Raw genomic sequence first — 17339 nt, 5'->3', positions numbered from 1 at the left:
GTTGTTTCAGAAGAAGCTCTTGATTCCAGTCTCGGCTTTTGTTTTCCACAGTCCCTGACAAAGAGAACACAGTTGCCATGGCTATATTGGCACAATATTCACAGTTCTCTATGCTGTGAGCTGTCAGCAGAAGCTACAGATATGGCTTGACAAGCAAGCAAACAAAAATACTGTTAAGAAATGTTTTGATTTATAGTTTTTGTTAGTTTTTCAAACTCTTTCTGTCCCTTGATTGAGACTTCACAGCCACACAGACAATGGGCCTGTCCTACCATAGGAATGGCCAGCCATAGCACAGCGGTGTGAATAACATTAAAGAAATTATCAGTATTATCACTCAAAACGTAGATTCTTGAAACTTCACCCTCTGCCTTTTGCAAGGACTGAAGAAGCCTAGAAATTGCAGTTATGCTGCAGCTGGACACATCTGGTTTTCATCTTGTTCATTACTTAAGGACCTCTTTCTCCAAAGCATTTTAACATTGAAGGCTGGTTGGCAAAGTCTCATGGGAGACAGTACTTAAGGGCAAGGGAGCCCATGAGGGATGGGAGCTCTTCAAAAAGGAAATCCTAGTTGCCGTGTCCTGCACTTGGGGCACAACAACCCTATGCAGTGCTACAGACTAGGAGAAGTCTGTCTAGAAAGCTGCCTGGAGGAGAGGGACCTGGGGGTGTTGGTTGACAGCCAACTGAACATGAGCCAGCAGTGTGCCCAGGTGGCCAAGAAGGCCAATGGCATCTTGGGTTGTATCAGAAACGGTGTGACCAGCAGGTCCAGGGAGGTTATTCTCCCTCTGTACTCGGCACTGGTGAGACCGCTCCTTGAATCCTGTGTTCAGTTCTGGGCCCCTCACCACAAGAAGGATGGTGAGGCTCTGGAGCGAGTCCAGAGAAGAGCAACAAAGCTGGTGAAGGGGCTGGAGAACATGCCTTATGAGGAACAGCTGAGAGAGCTGGGGTTGTTTAGCCTGGAGAAGAGGAGGCTGAGGGGAGACCTCATTGCTCTCTATAACTACCTGAAAGGAGGTTATAGAGAGGAGGGTGCTGGCCTCTTCTCCCAAGTGACAGGGGGCAGGACAAGAGGAAATGGCCTCAAGCTCCACCAGGGGAGATTTAGGCTGGACATTAGGAAAGAATTTTTCACACAAAAAGGGTCATTGGGCCCTGGAACAGGCTGCCCAGGGAGGTAGTTGAGTCACCTTCCGTGGAGGTGTTTAAGGCACGGGTGGACGAGGTGCTAAGGGGCATGGTTTAGTGTTTGATAGGAATGGTTGGACTCGATGATCCAGTGGGTCTCTTCCAACCTGGTTGTTCTATGATTCTATGATCACTTTTTATCCCGGAGGTTTTTAGCAATGACAGAGGTGAGAGAATATTCACCTGTTGGTAAAAAGACTGGAGAGTTGGGCTGGAAGTTAAGCCCACATATTTCTGAGAGGAGTGGTCTACAGGAAAAATGTAGTGAGCCAAAGAATCATGTTTCTGTTGAGCTCTTAGTTTCTATTATCCAGTAGAGTAGTGAATTTTTGCCTCTATATTTGTTGATTGAAGATGTTTTATAGGTGTCCTTTGAAGAGTCATGCTTGAGAGGTTGTAGATGGACTGAATGTTTCATAAAATATTTTCTGACAGATAAATATGTTAGTCTTGACTGTATGAATTTATTCTATCGTATGATTTTTTTTTAGTTTCATATATGTAATTTCTTTGAGCTTATTAGGTGCAGCATATATAGTGTTTCATATTTTCAGGATTAGTAAAAGTAAAATCTATATTTTCTTACCTAAAGAAACTCCTCCAAATAAAAATGTTCCTTCAATTGGACACAAAAAAATGATTACAAATGCTCATTTTTGCTCTACATACAGTCATTGCACATATAATCAGGTAATTAATATTATCTTCTTTCCGTACTTTGCATATAGAAAACTGAGATCCTGTGTACTGAAAGTGTATCTTAGGGCCAGGGAAGAAAGGATGGATTAAAAAAAAACATTTAGATGTCAGGAAACTGATTTCTCCTATACTCAGCTTGTAGGTTTCTGAAATGAAAATTATTTATCTCCCCACACAGGACTTACTGCTTTTCATTCCATTATTTGCTGCATCTTTTTGCACTTCTTTTTATTTTGACACCTGTGCTTGCTGTATAGCATACATGTCTGATACAGGTTAGAAATGGGCATCCTCTTTTATTAAGTTAACACGAGTAAAACAGCTATGCTATTACAAGGATTAAGAGAAGAGAAAGGTACAGCTTTTACTTGTTTGTTTGGCTTAGATTAAACACTTTGTTATGCACCAGCTGCCAGTTCTTAAGAAGCACATCAGCCTTTCACCAAGAAATACTTGCAAATCCACCATTATAAATTAGCAGAGAACAGTGATGCTTTAGTCTCTGGGATAACTTTTCTCTGTTCTCTAGTTTGAATGTGTATATATAATGTTCTTGCCCATGAGCACACACCATACCCCTCAGCCTCTTGCTAGTTTTTACTAATGTATATTTATAAGATGCATCCATGGCAAATGTGATTGATTTTTTTTTCCCTCAAGTTCTGAATAATTTCTAAATGCACAGTCTAAGCTCTTGAAGTGACCACTGTGTGAAAATGTTCGTGCAATCCTGAAGACAAGAAAACAACACCTATCTAACCAAGGTGCATTCGAGCTCAGTAAGGTGTTAACACAGAAGTAAGTTGACTAGTTAGCACAGAGATGATTTATATTTATGATTTATATACCTCCTATAGGGCAATCACCTATCTTTAATGTGGAGAAGGCTCTTGTTATGTGAATTTAGTCACATAAATGACAAATATGAATTAGGAATCTCACTGATCTGTCTCTTACTGCATCTTCTGAAGAGAGCTATGGAGTCTGTATCTCAACATTAATTTAACTTTTAAGATGCCCACCTTGCCATAGACTGTAGTGAGAGCCAAGAGTGAATAAACTAATGGAGAGGACAAAGTTAAATGTCTTCCTTAGTTGGGCTATACCTGGACATGGGATCTGTTTTCATTTTATAAATTTTTTGGGTTTTTTTTTCAGGTTAGCAGGCAGAAAAACCAAGGTGACCATGCATCTCTTCTCTGGAGTTTGTTTTTACACAATAACTTCACCTACGATTTTCCTCTGACCATGTATACAAAACTAACTATAAATTGAAAACTCAATAGACTACCCAACCACGTCCTTGCTGCAATGAAGTCCAATCTTAAATTATTCAGCTGTGCCAGCATTTCTTCCTTCTCTGCCTTAAGATGCAAAGAGCACCAAGTAGCTGGATGTATCTTTCTTTCTGCTACTATGTTAGTTACTGCCTTTGTACAGCCTTAGTAATGCTTTTTCACTGGAAAGCGTGGTGAGTGGACCTTGGCTGGATGCCAGATGCCTACCAAGCTGCTCTCACACTCTCCTCAGCTGGACAATGGAAGAAAAATGGAATTAAAGGTCTGTGGGTCAAGATAATGACAGGGAGAGATCAGTCAATAAATTCCTTCATGGGCAAAACAGACTCTACCTGTAAAAATTAATTTATTGCATATCAGAAGAGCAGGGTGATGAGAAATAAACCTAAATCTTAAAATATCTTAGAATCATAGAATCATAGAATAACCAGGTTGGAAGAGACCCACTGGATCATCGAGTCCAACCATTCCTATCAAACACTAAACCGTGCCCCTTAGCACCTCGTCCACCCGTGCCTTAAACACCTCCAGGAAAGGTGAATCAACCACCTCCCTGGGCAGCCTGTTCCAGGGCCCAATGACCCTTTCTGTGAAGAATTCTTTCCTAATGTCCAGCCTAAATCTCCCCTGGCGGAGCTTGAGGCCATTTCCTCTTGTCCTGTTCCCTGTCACTTGGGAAAAGAGGCCAGCACCCTCCTCTCTATAACCTCCTTTCAGGTAGTTATAGAGAGCAATGAGGTCTCCCCTCAGCCTCCTCTTCTCCAGGCTAAACAACCCCAGCTCTCTCAGCCGCTCCTCATAAGGCCTGTTCTCCAGCCCCTTCACCAGCTTTTTTGCTCTTCTCTGGACTCGCTCCAGAGCCTCAACATCCTTCTTGTGGTGAGGGGCCCAGAACTGAACACAGGATTCCAGGAGCGGTCTCACCAGTGCCGAGTACAGAGGGAGAATAACCTCCCTGGACCTGCTGGTCACACCGTTTCTGATCCAAGCCAAGATGCCATTGGCCTTCTTGGCCACCTGGGCACGCTGCTGGCTCATGTTCAGTTGGCTGTCAACCAACACCCCCAGGTCCCTCTCCTCCAGGCAGCTTTCTAGACAGACTTCTCCTAGTCTGTAGCACTGCATAGGGTTGTTGTGCCCCAAGTGCAGGACCCGGCAATTGGCCTTGTTAAACCTCATGCCATTGGACTCTGCCCAGCAGTCCAGCCTGTTCAGATCCCTTTGCAGAGCCTCCCGACCCTCCAGCAGATCGACACTTCCACCCAGCTTAGTGTCGTCCACAAACTTGCTAAGGGTGCCCTCGATGCCTTCAACCAGGTCATTGATAAAGACATTGAACATGGCTGGACCCAGCACTGATCCCTGGGGAACCCCACTTGTCACTGGCCTCCAGCTGGGTTTCACACCATTTCCCACCACCCTCTGGGCCCGGCCATCCAACCAGTTTTCGACCCAGGAGAGTGTGCGCCTGTCCAGGCCAGAGGCTGACAGTTTCTCAAGCAGAATGCTGTGAGAAACTGTGTCAAAGGCTTTACTGAAGTCCAGGAAGACCACATCCACAGCCTTTCCCTCATCCAGCAGCCGAGTCACTTTGTCATAGCAGGCGATCAGGTTAGTTTGGCAAGACCTGCCTTTTGTGAACCCGTGTTGACTGGGCCAGATCACCCGGTTCTCTTGCATGTGCTTCATGATAGCACTCAAGATCACCTGTTCCATGACCTTCCCTGGCACTGAGGTCAGGGAAACCCCCCTTCCTTCTTCCTGGGCTCAATTTCAATCCTGAATTCTCTATCTCTTCCCCTCTAAGTGGTGCATGAGGACAAGGAATGTAGGTTCCAGTCAGTTCATCATACTCTGCTGCTCCTTCCGTCTCACTCTCTTTTTCCCGGCTCCAGTGTGGGGTCCCACCCAGAGATGATAGTCTCCACAGTTCTTCACAAACTGCTCCAGCACAGATCCTTTTCCATATGTCCTTTCCACTGGGTGCAGTCCTTCAGGAACAGACTGATCCAGTGTGGGTCCTCCACGGGTTCACAAGTCCTGCCAGAAAACCTGCTTCAGAGTGGGCTTATCTTTCTGCTAGTCCACAGGTTATGCCAGGAGCCTGCTTCAGCGCACGCTTCCTGTGAGGGGAACAACCTCTTTTAGGTGCATCCACCTGCTCAGGCCTGGGGTCCTCCACAGGCTGCAGGTGGATATTAGCCTCCATGGGCTGTAGGGGGACAGCCTGCTTCACCATGGTCTTCGCCATGGAATGCAAGGGGAATCTCTGCTCCTACACCTCCTTCACTGACTGGTGCCTGCTAAGTTGTTTCACATATTTTCATTCATCTCTTCTGACTGCCACTGGCATTTTACAGAGGATAGTTTCCTCTTCTTAAATACATTAACCCAGAGGTGCTACCACTGCTGCTTGTTGGCTCAGCCTTGGACAGCCACAGGTCTGTCTTGGCTGGCATTGGCTTTGTTGGATTTGAGGGAAGCTTCTGGCATTTTGTCACAGAAACCACACCTGCAGCCCACCCCCCTGCTACAAGAACCTTGCCACACAACCTCAATACAGAGAGCCAGTACCTTTTCCAATGTCTCAATGCTGTCTTCAGTTCTTGTTCACATTTGGATGTACATAAAATCTGGATGAAGATAAAAATAGAAAATTACTAAAATTAAGTGTACTGCTATGTTACTAGATTTTTCAGTTAATAAAAAGAGTTCTACTTTAGTTCATGTGTACTAACTAAATCTAGTTTGAAGTTGTCCACATTTGTTAGTCAGTAAAAATTAAAAATAAAAGAAAGAATGAAAGCCAGTGTTTAAGTCTGATTCATTTACAATATGAAGTATGATCAGTGATGTATTGAGTCAATAAATCAGTAATTTTAATTTCAGTTTGGTGGAGTTTTCTGAATGTCAAAGTAAAATTCTTTGGGGTTTTCTTTCTTTTTCTTGGTCTTGGTTTTAGTTTCATTTTTTCAACTTTTAGCCATCATTAGCTCTTGTTCATGTAAAATGCAGTATAGTCATGTATGAGTCTACAAATATAAAACTTCATTTGAAATAAAGTAATTTCAGTGCTCTGTCAGAAAGGAAAGGATCGTACTAGAGATGCCTTCCCTTTAAAATCTGAGGTCTTAAACCTCAGGCGGGGGAGTCTAGACTGTATTTTCACTATTCACCAATGTCTTTGTAATGGAAGATTAAATCACTAAACATATCATACTATTTTTTTTTTCATTCTCCAAATTAACAAATATAGTTATTTGGGTTCTAAATGTTTCTTCTGCATGAATGAAAATGAGTCAGTTAGTTATACCTACAAAGTAAATAAGTTTATATACAATTCTTACTGTCTGGAAGAAATTGTGTCATAATTTTGACTGATGAAAAACAATTCCAGAATAACTGAGATATTTTCAAATTTAGACATTTTTGATTTAGCATTAGCTTTTGGAAAATAATTTACATGTACGTGTACCTGTTATCACATTTACCTAATGACTAAATTATAAAAACCGAAAGTGGGAATGTGAGGTTCAGATTCATGCTGTCTGGTTCAGAACAGTATTTTCCGTCTCAAGTCAGATTACTGCTCATGTTTGTTCTGTCTATGGCTTGTTACCATACCTGTAAAGTAATGGCTGTGTGTACAGGGTTTCCCTTTGGTCCTCTCTGCTGGCTATGCATAAACCAGTTTCCACTGAAATTCTATGCTAATTGAAATAATTTCGCAAAAGAATGCATCTTACTAAACTAAAAATTTGGTAACAATGCTACTTATTCTTCCTGCTTTCCCTTTTTAAAGCAAGAGATTAAATGCTTATACTTAAAGATGAAATTCATTCTCCACTCAACACAGTATAAATTTTTAAAAATATATTCTGCAGGAGTGTATAAAAGCCAGGAAGCTCGGCTAATGCTCCACATATATCTCATTAAAGCACCCTCCCATGCATCTGTGAGCAAGTTGAAAGAGGAAAAGTGGGCTATGGATGGTTTTGTGAGTATATTTCTGAGAGTAAAGTTTTTGAGGTTTTTGTTTGGTTGTTTGTTTGACATCATGCTTGTGTCTACACCCCTAAAATCCTGAGATTTGTCAAATGCAATCTTATTAGCAATCTTTCAATTAAATGAAATAAAAATTTAATTATAAGATATAAGACAAGTCTGAGAAAAAATATGGGAATAGTCATACTGTGTATTTACAGTTTTAATGCATGTTAACACTGAAGCTCTTCTCTAACTTCTCATTGATTTTTATTCCAATATATTGAGAAATTTTATCATCATGATAATATAATTTTAATTTGTAATACTGCTATTGTATATAATAGTAATAAGACAGCAACTTTTATTATAAGTCTAGCAATCATGTTTTACTTTTTGGTGATACTTTTAGAAATAGTGTGAAAAAGCTGAACTATTATATGCATGGGGAAAACAAAAGAGATTGCTCCAATTAAGCATTAAGCCCCTTGGAGGTTCTTGGGCTGAGCTTATTCTTTAAAACGGAGAAGAGACCACGTAACACTGAGGAGGAGGAGTGAAAGAGAGCATTACAAAGAAGAAGCAACACCCCAGGTTACTGAGATATCTTTAAAACATAAGGAAATCCCTTCAGAGAACACATAGGAAAACCAAACATAGCCCAACATAGGGCTAAAGCTGGAAAAAGTGGAGTGCGTTGGGCGCCTGAGATCTGCCAGAAAATAAAGTTGATTTTTCAGAAATAGAAATGACATAAAATAATTTAGATGATGAACATCCCCATTGTACGATCTTATTTTTCAAGGAATCTGTTTTCTTATGTTTTACCTACTGGTAAAGCACTACAGGGACTGTAATATGGGTGCAAATATCAGAAGAAGAGAAGAGATGTATATTGAAGTGTATGCATAAATTCATATTTGTATAACCTGTGGCACTGCTTCAGTAATAATTTAAAAATAGTGCAAAACCAAAACCAAAGCAAAAAACCCTAAATTGCTTAAACAGTAAATACACCAGCAGAAGAGCTTAACTCTTTTGATTTGTCCAAATTCTAGGCTTCATGACCATGCTTCTACAAGGTAAAAGCAAGAAATTTAATTTCAGACTTCCAAACGTACAATAGTACACATTACAGTCTGTACACCCATATGCTCTTTACATACTTCCCTTATTCAACCATTTTCTTTACAAAAATAAATAATCTTGGAATAGCTCACACAGGTTGCTTTACCCTAAAGTTAGAAATTCACTTGAGAAATTCACCCAGTCTTCGGTGAAAATATAGCTTCAGGGTATGGCTGAAAGCATAGAACAATACGTGTCTAGAGAAACATACCTCTCCTGAGAAAGGAAGCTTAAGGGAAATCCTTGAAGGAACCTGCCTAAGGACTGTTGAATTTAAACCTAATAACTATCTTGGGAAGCAAGTGCCTATAAATTTGAATACAATATGTTAGTTTAGAATGTATTTACCTAATAAAGGAGATAGTCACAGGTTTACAACCCTTTCCTCTCTCCCACAACTCTTTTAGTTTACACTAGCACATATTGCTCTCGTACCAAAGCCTCATTCAATATTCTGGTCTACAGCTGCATAGCTAAGAAATTATTGGGATAAGCACTGAGAAAGAACAAAGAAATTGAGTGTCTGTTGAATATGGTCTTTTTATTTACTTTTAAATTAGTAAAGTCTCAACACTTGCATTCTTAGGATTATCTGTAATGCAACTTTTGCCGTCTTCTTCCTAAACACATCAGATAATTATGAAGTATGTGAGATTCTTAGAACTACTGGGACCTTGAATTGCCAGAAACATTAAGCCTTTTTGGTTTAAAAAAAATAAATAATACAGTTAAAGGCAGCGTAATATGGTATATGTGACCATAACCTTCCATGTCTAAATTGTTCCTGTCTGGGTTTAGCCTCCCCTTCCCCACGCCTGTCAGTAGCTAAAACTTGTCAGCTTTTAGTCCCAATCTCCCCCACAAGAAAGAGAAAAGGGAAATGAAGAAAGAGAGACTACTTGCAGGTGGGAAGCTAACACTAAACCAGCTCTAATGCCACAATGCTAAGAAGAGGAAGATAATATTAGTAATATTAATAAAATAATAAAATATGTGCAGGTATTCAAAGAAAATTCCAACTCACCTAATAGTCCATACATCACTACTGATGCTGCAAGGCAGGCACAAGGAACATCCTGGACTCGACATGGTGGCAGACGGGAGCTGGACTTGAGAACTGGATCCAGGAACTGGATTCAGGAACACGTGATGGGTTTAGGTGCAGACAGACAGCTGAGGTCCCTTCTGAAGGTTTTCCATCGATGAAGAGGGCTAACCCTCATGGTCTTTAGGCTTTTAGTCTGAGTGTGATGTGTATGGTATGGAATACTTCTTTGGCTAGGCTGAGTTACCGGTCTTGTTCATCCCACCATGGATGTGTGACCCCCTCACAGCCAACTCTGGAATAGCATTGTTTTAGATAGGAATAGGTGTGAGCAGTGGCCTTGCTGCATGCCAATGGCCCAGCATCTTGGTAATAATTGTCAGGCTGAAAAGCCCAAGAATATGTTCTGCTTTTAGACCAAACCAACAGTACCTTTAAGAGTTCTGTCTTTTCTTTTCAATGTATAGATTTCCAAGAAAAGAGAGAATGTTTATAAGGGGAATAACAGCTACCAGTCACGCATATTAAGATAACTTTCTTCCAAATAGATACTTGAAACAAACTTTTCTCCATTTAACTCAGAGTACTTTTTGCTTACAGGTTTCTGCTGAACCTGATGGAGCAACATATGTTTTTCAAGGATTCATCCAGGGTAAAGATTATGGACAATTTGGACTTCAAAGATTAGGTATTCAGAAAATTCTAGATTTTTGCCAGATCATTGTTCCATATTCTTTTTTATTATGTCCATTAGTATAAGGATATCTGGAGGATGTTATCAGTATTGACATTTTATAGAAAATTGAAATATTCATATATTTAAATTCTTGTTTAATTAGTACTTACAGAGAATGTTTTGTCATGAGCTATGAGGAGTTATAGATGCCTGGCAATGTACTGCATAGTATAGCAGTACATTTGCAATGCTTTGAGCAATGTTTTCATATGAATGTGTGTAAAATGCATTTAGTTTCACATCTTGATAACTATTTAGAAAGTCCATGTTATAGAATGCTCTGCTAAACTGAACTCTTGCTCATGGTGCTGAAACATTTCACCTAAACATTTACTAGAAGACTGAAACTGCTAAATCAGTAATATAATCAATCTAACATATGTATTATTATAAATTTGATTTTTTGTTACACAGTATGTTAGTGTGTATTAATAATATACAAAACTTATATTCGATATCCAATTACACAGTAAGATATTTACAGTACCAGAGTATATGTATTGTTCTCATGATATTTTGCATCCACTTATTAATCAGAATCTAGTATACCACGTAACATTTACTTTTCAGGTGATTTCAGCAAACAGCTAGCTCTATGTATGCATGTACACAGCTGAACACATTACTATGACCCAATCACAAGGTGTTATTGAATTCTGAAGGTCATGGAGTTGTAGGCACCAGAGGTTGCAGACACCTATATTGTTTTACTTGTTTTTTCTTATTATTCTTTTTAGGTCTTAACATGTCTGAGGGTTCAAATTCTTCTAATCAACCACATGGTACAAATAGTAGTTCAGTGGCCATTGCTATCCTTGTGCCTTTCTTTGCCCTTATATTTGCTGGTTTTGGCTTTTATCTTTATAAACAAAAGTAAGTACAAGTTATGCATATAAAATTCCTGCATGATTTGGTGTTTTTATTGCCTTCAATCTTTGGAAACATAAACAAAGTTTTCCATAAAACCACAAAATATTTGCAAAATATTCATGTAGATAGTTCTTCCTACCTCCATTAAGGTAGGAATAATGACTGAGAGATTGTTTTTATTCTACCATGGTAGAGTTTCAATCCTACTTATATAAAATGCTATCAATTTCTCTCTTTATGATAAAAAAATGGATGCTATAAATTATTGGCATGTGGGTAATGATATAATGAATAGACTTTGGGTGAACTTACAGTAGATTGCCTGTTTTATTATTTTTTTACATGTGACAAAATTATGAGTCATATCTTGAGTAATTTGATTTAATGTCTGCTCTGCTTATTGGCTTGTAAGCTTATGTAAGTGCTATGTCATTGAAAGGTTTCATTATGTAACTATTTCTGCATTTGAAATTATTAGTTCATATGCAGTTATGTTACATAGCCACAAGTCCTCTCTGTTTTATCCGTTTTGGTCATATTATCAAGACCAGTATTAGTTCTTTGCATTTATTTTCAAGTAATCTTTTCTTATAACTTTAAGACATAAGCTGCCTAAAGAAAATTTATTAACTTTAATGACAAGAAAATTCATTTCCTACCAACTGTTGAAATCGTGATTTACATGTGATAGCCTGACAGTAATAATTGTAATATACTCTACAGGATAACATTATTTTAGAATACATACTATCATTTTTAAATGGTACCACTTGTTTTTTGACTGCTTCAGGATATACTAAAAAATACTCACATGATTTTTTTTTTATGTTAGCTATTGACTGTATGTTGCAAGCACTTGTCTTTACATTTCCTATTGATGATTTGCGACACTGCATATTCCATAACAGTATCGATTAAACGTTTTCAAGGATTGAACTTCGATATTTTGAGTTATTTAGTGAAAAAAAGGTTTCAGTCATTCTTAGTTAAGTTATTCATTCTCCAATGCGAAAAGAAAATTCCAGCTTTTGGGCTGGGGCATTATTGCATCTTTACAAGATTTTATTGTACTCTTAACCATTTATGATCTGATAATCCAGGTGGAAATATTTACCCCTTCTCCAGTTGTTAACTAGTTTTTTAAATTAACATAATTTTAAATGAGTTGTAAATCCCTTAAACTTTGATAAAGAGAGTACAAATTCTTAGCACATATACTGTAAGAAAAATTGAGATGCTATGCTTAGCTCCCATAATTGGAACTGGGATTTAAAGTCTGTTGAGAGTCTTAAACCTGATCAAGTCATTGAGTAGAACTGCCGTTACAAATACTCTGTCTTTCTTCTACAGGACTGCTCCTAAAACACAGTATACAGGATGCTCTGTACATGAAAACAATAATGGACAAGCTGCTTTTGAAAACCCCATGTATGACACAAATGCAAAGTCTGTGGAAGGGAAGGCAGTACGATTTGACCCCAACTTGAACACCGTTTGCACAATGGTATAATGTGGCAACAATATGTGTTTGGAGTATGGAAATTAACACATAACACAGTGCACACACAGTTCACTGATTAAAAAAAAAACAAATAAAACAACAATTAAAGCACACTTTTCAGGATATACTGGGTCACCTTTTCCTGAGGATGATAGACAAGAATGGGTTGTGGTTATTTTGGTTTGATTTTGTTTTTCATAAAATGGATCAGAATTCTTCTTCGTGTATACCATGGAGAGTTTTAAACAAATTTGCTGCACTCCATGAGTGCTACTCACAGTTTATTTGCTTTTTTAAAAAAGGAAGTTATTCTAAAAAGTAAATCATATTTGCATATATTGGAGGAGCATCCACTATCAGTATTTCTGTGCTTTATAAAAACTATAATAGAGGGACTGGGTTAAAAAAAAAAAAAGATATAGATAGAAAATAAGAGCTATACTTACAGAAGACAATAGGTCACTGACTTCTCTTTAACAGTGATATGCTACGTCTTTCTCACGAGTTTGTACCTTTTTATCATTTTTTCAACCCATTTAGTATTTTCTTTTTCTCAGAACAGGTTATTTTTTATGTTCAGGATGTAGTATTTAGAAATCAGTAAGTACAACTTACTCTTTTCACGTCACAGAAGAAAAATTAAAATGTCATGTTCTTATTTAATGAATTTCCTTCCCTGGTTCACATCTTCCTTCCTTTTCATGTTCCAAGTCAAGCTTCTTTACTCCATTTCCATTAACAATACCCACTAGTAAAATTCTGCAATCAAGAAGCTAGTATGAATTCAGCTTTGTCAGGTGGCCATGTTCCTTACTGTTGAAGATCATTCAAAAGAGTGACCATCTTAAATTTTTTCCAAATGTGAAAACATAATTTAATGATATTTCCAATTAAAAAGTGCAGTTTACTGTAACATTAGTGATTAAATCCATATATCAAAAATTTAAGGGTCCATTTTCCATCCATACTGGTTAAATCTAGACCATATAATATCAGTTTATTCCTTCAGTATTTGTCAAAATGCATGCAAAAAGCATGGCAAGATCCCATTGAAGTTAATGAATTCTAAAAGACTCAAGGGAAGAGGAAGTTATCATTTGGAAATACTGTGTTTTCACATCTATTTTTTCTGTATTTTCCATACGTTATGGAAAAAAATCCTTACAGCTAATGATTTAAAATTGAATATATTACCGTAGTGCAATGAAAAGAAAAAAAACATTAAAATAAATAATATATATAAATATATATATATATAAAGCCATGATTTTATTAGGGACAATCCATTCATTTTAGGGACAATTCAGATTCCACAGCCCTAAGATACAAGTTTTAGACATTTCAGAATCACTTCTAAGAAAATGTAATTTTTAATTTTAGTTATTTCATATCAGAATTATTCAGTGGCAACTCAGTAATTTATTTGATGTAAGTCATTGTCTTCCATTCATAGCATGACTCACAAATGCTGTGTTAGCCAGTGTGAATTATCTGTTATTGTCCCTTTCAGACATCAATAATTCTGTGAAAGTCTAAACTTTTTATTACCGTAATAGAGAGTGCCTACCAAAAATCATTGTACCCGGGATTGCTGCTTGGATTTCTACAATGTTTGATGAATTTCTTATAAACCATTTTACAACACTTTGTTTTGAATATTCATACAACTCTGCCAAACTGTATTCTACTAAAAGGATGCTGTTTTATATTTTATACCATTGGTTGTTATTTATTCTTGTTTATTCAAATGACTGCAATAACTATGATTCATTCATTACTGTTAAGGTTAATACATTTGAGATCGTTTAAAATGTTTCTTCTGCAACTGGCTACTCCTCTTATATTAATGCATACACTTTTGTAAAGAAGTATATTTTTATGAAAAAGGATTTGTAAAAGTATGATGTAAATTTTCAGTGCAATGTAAACAAAATAAAAATGGACAATTGCTTTTTTTTAAACCATGTTTCTTTTTTGGAAGATAACCTTTAAACACAGTTTAGTTTTGAAGATGAGAAAATAACCAAATTAATAAGTCAAATTTGGTATCATGAAATATGAAATCATGTTAATTTTCTGAATCTTCCTGTGAATTTTAGGTGAAGTAGCAAGACTTGGATTACTTTGACAAACAGCCAATAAGCACAATATGTAAAACTACCATTTTTATAAAATGAATTTTCTATTTGACATGAAGAAGCAGATTTAAAAAAAGGGGGGAAAAAAGCCTATACTTTTCTTGTTTTACTTTAAAAGCCAAAAAGAAAAAAAAAGAAAAAAAAAGAAAGTTTTAGTGTTACTCAAGAAGTTTGTAAACAGCCTTCTTTGCACATCAATTTTGGTACCACTCTGCAGAAATGTACGGGATGTACATATTAGCAGGTAACAAGTGCATACAGTATTTTCTGGCATTTAAACACCCCAGTGTAGTCTTTTAATAACATTGAACTGGAGGGACGGATCTAAATGATAATATTTTACTATAATATCAAAACTGTCTTTTAACTACCCCCTTTGCTTGCAAGCGTGTAAAGTAGATGACAAATCCTGATCTGAAATACTATTTGTAGGACAACTGGGGGGAAAAAGGTCTAATATTCTTTTGTGAATTTGGTGCTCCATGCAAACTGGCTCCATGTCAGTTTGGGTCTACATTAAAATCACTGAAGGCTATGTTGTGAAATACATTTGAAAGAGAAGGTAGGAGTCACCATAAAAATGACATTGTAGGGATCATGCACTAATACTTTCCAGAGAAGTTCTAGTGTAAATTGGTAACTTGGAAAAGCAAAAATTCCATTTTTTCACAGTGGCTGGACACTCATGTGCTACCTAAAACCTGAAGTTATGCTTGTCCTTTTCAGATTTATACATTATATGTTTTAACATTTGAAAGTAAATAAAACTTACACTGTACTTGTTCAACAATTCTTTTAATACTTAAGCCAGTACCCAGCTTGCGCTTTTCAAGAATTATACTGACTTCATTGTAATAGAAAATGAACTATTCATAACAGGTTGGGTTTTATTTTATTTTGTTGGGTTGGATTTTTGTTCTTTTTTTTTTAAAATGTTATTTTAGTTTTTGGGGTTCATCATTTGTTTGTTTGTTTACTGTAGTTCCTGAGATGTTTGAGTCATAAATTGTTTGTACGTGAACTGTTCAACTTTCTAGTAGCAGAGAGAATTGTCAGTATGGCACAAGGGATTTCAAATTTTGATTGCTTGATTGGAGTTGTTCAGCACAGTCTACTCACTCTATTTTGTTTTTCTCAGGAAGATAGAAATTAATTAGACTTTTTGTCCTCCAAGCACTTTGACTACATTATTCAAGCAATCACACTATACAGAGGAAATGTGAAGGAATACAGAGATTGTTATGCAACTTTGTGAGTACTTTTAAGTTTAAGACAGCATCTACAATAATCTGGACTGAAATTTAAAACTTCATTTAAGTTTCTGTAACCAATAGCCACTAAACTGAGTTACTGTGGAAGCACCGAGACTGTCTCTGAGATGTATTGAGCTCTTTTAATTCTAGATTATGTATGCGTGTCAAAAGCCAAATGATCCACTAGGTCTAATTACAGTCAGACTACAGTCTGGTTTATTACTGGAATCCAGAAACTAACCTCACCAAAGTAGCAGTTCCATCAGACCTACTCAGAAAAACTAGACCATCATAAAATGGAGCTAAAAATGTCTGATGTTATGTTTGTTTATGGAAGAGAGCTGGCATTAATTTGTAGACATCTTATCTTGAAGCAGTCCCTTGACAGCAATTCAAGTAGATATTCTTTTCAAGGGAATAATTCAATAGCTACAAATCTTATAGATTCTTATAGAGAGCTAATAGGAAGTACAGTCAGTCTATAGCCAAGTCATTAAGCTGTTAAACTAGGTAAAAGATAGCTATTCTTTCCAGATCTTAAAAGCAAGTATCTCCACCCTCTAGTACAGTTGACTGAAGCATTTTGAAGTAGTCATCCTTTTTTTCCAATGCTGGTGAAATCTAGGGAATTTAAAATTACATGCACAAAGACATCAACAGATCTGTATCACAGTGTGTGGATTCAGTTCTAAGTCCCTAACTACTACCTAGCTACTAAAATAGCTCAGTAAGGCGCAGATCTCTTGTGCAGGAATATACCAATATTTTTAGTGTGTATACTTTTGCCTATGATCTTTCTTTAAAAGATGATCTTCTCCACAATGAGAAAGTTAGTAGGTGCTGCAGCATGTTTTTTTTACAGGATGGTCAGACTTAGAGAAAAATATAGCTTGTATCATTTGTCATATTAAAGCTCCATGGTCTTTATTAGATTAATTTGTGAAAATACATTCTTTTTCAGATTGTCATTAAGGACTGGTATAGGTACATGAAGTGCCTGTGGCTTCAAGAGGATCACCCTGGCAATGGTAAACTCCAGAGCTCCTCTAATATGCATTTTGTTAGTATTCTTACTAGCCGTACACTGTACTACAGAAAATACACTTAGCGTGCCTTAAAACTCAAACATTTTCTTTTTTCTTTTTGTTTTTTGAGTTTCTGTGATTTCATTTTGATTTAATCACCAAATATTCAGTCAACTACGATTAAGAAAGATGCTCTGGGCTAGTATTAGTAATAATTAATTATAACTCCTGGCTAGTAGCCAGGAGTTAATAAAATCTGTATTACTAGTTAGCTTTTAAATATGTTATTCTTTATCTCTTTTTATATCTTCTTCTACAAATAATATTCAAATGAGAAGAGCATATAACTTTTCTTATAACATTTAGGAATTCATATGATTTTAAAATTTCTGCACTGCATATATATTTCTATTCCAAAATATTTTTGTAATCTCAGCTGGCATTTTTGAAACAAATGGAGGCCTG

At 36.9% G+C, this 17339-nt stretch overlaps 1 protein-coding gene across 1 annotated transcript in view; it reads left to right on the top strand.

Moving 5' to 3' along the window:
• The window catches only part of CSMD3 (CUB and Sushi multiple domains 3), a 608404-nt gene extending 594876 nt beyond the window's left edge, over positions 1 to 13528 (top strand). The window contains exons 68-71 of the mRNA XM_069854554.1: positions 7079 to 7191; positions 9952 to 10039; positions 10825 to 10960; positions 12308 to 13528. Of these exons, the coding sequence (XP_069710655.1) occupies positions 7079 to 7191; positions 9952 to 10039; positions 10825 to 10960; positions 12308 to 12467 (497 nt within the window). The 3' untranslated portion in view covers positions 12468 to 13528. The remainder of the gene's footprint in view (positions 1 to 7078; positions 7192 to 9951; positions 10040 to 10824; positions 10961 to 12307) is intronic.
• The last annotated feature ends 3811 nt before the right edge of the window (positions 13529 to 17339 follow it).

Source organism: Phaenicophaeus curvirostris, chromosome 3 (genome assembly GCF_032191515.1).
Source record: "Phaenicophaeus curvirostris isolate KB17595 chromosome 3, BPBGC_Pcur_1.0, whole genome shotgun sequence".
Lineage (NCBI taxonomy): Eukaryota > Metazoa > Chordata > Aves > Cuculiformes > Cuculidae > Phaenicophaeus > Phaenicophaeus curvirostris.
The sequence above is the reverse complement of the archived record's forward strand: the minus strand, read 5'-3'. Positions and strand labels throughout refer to the sequence as shown.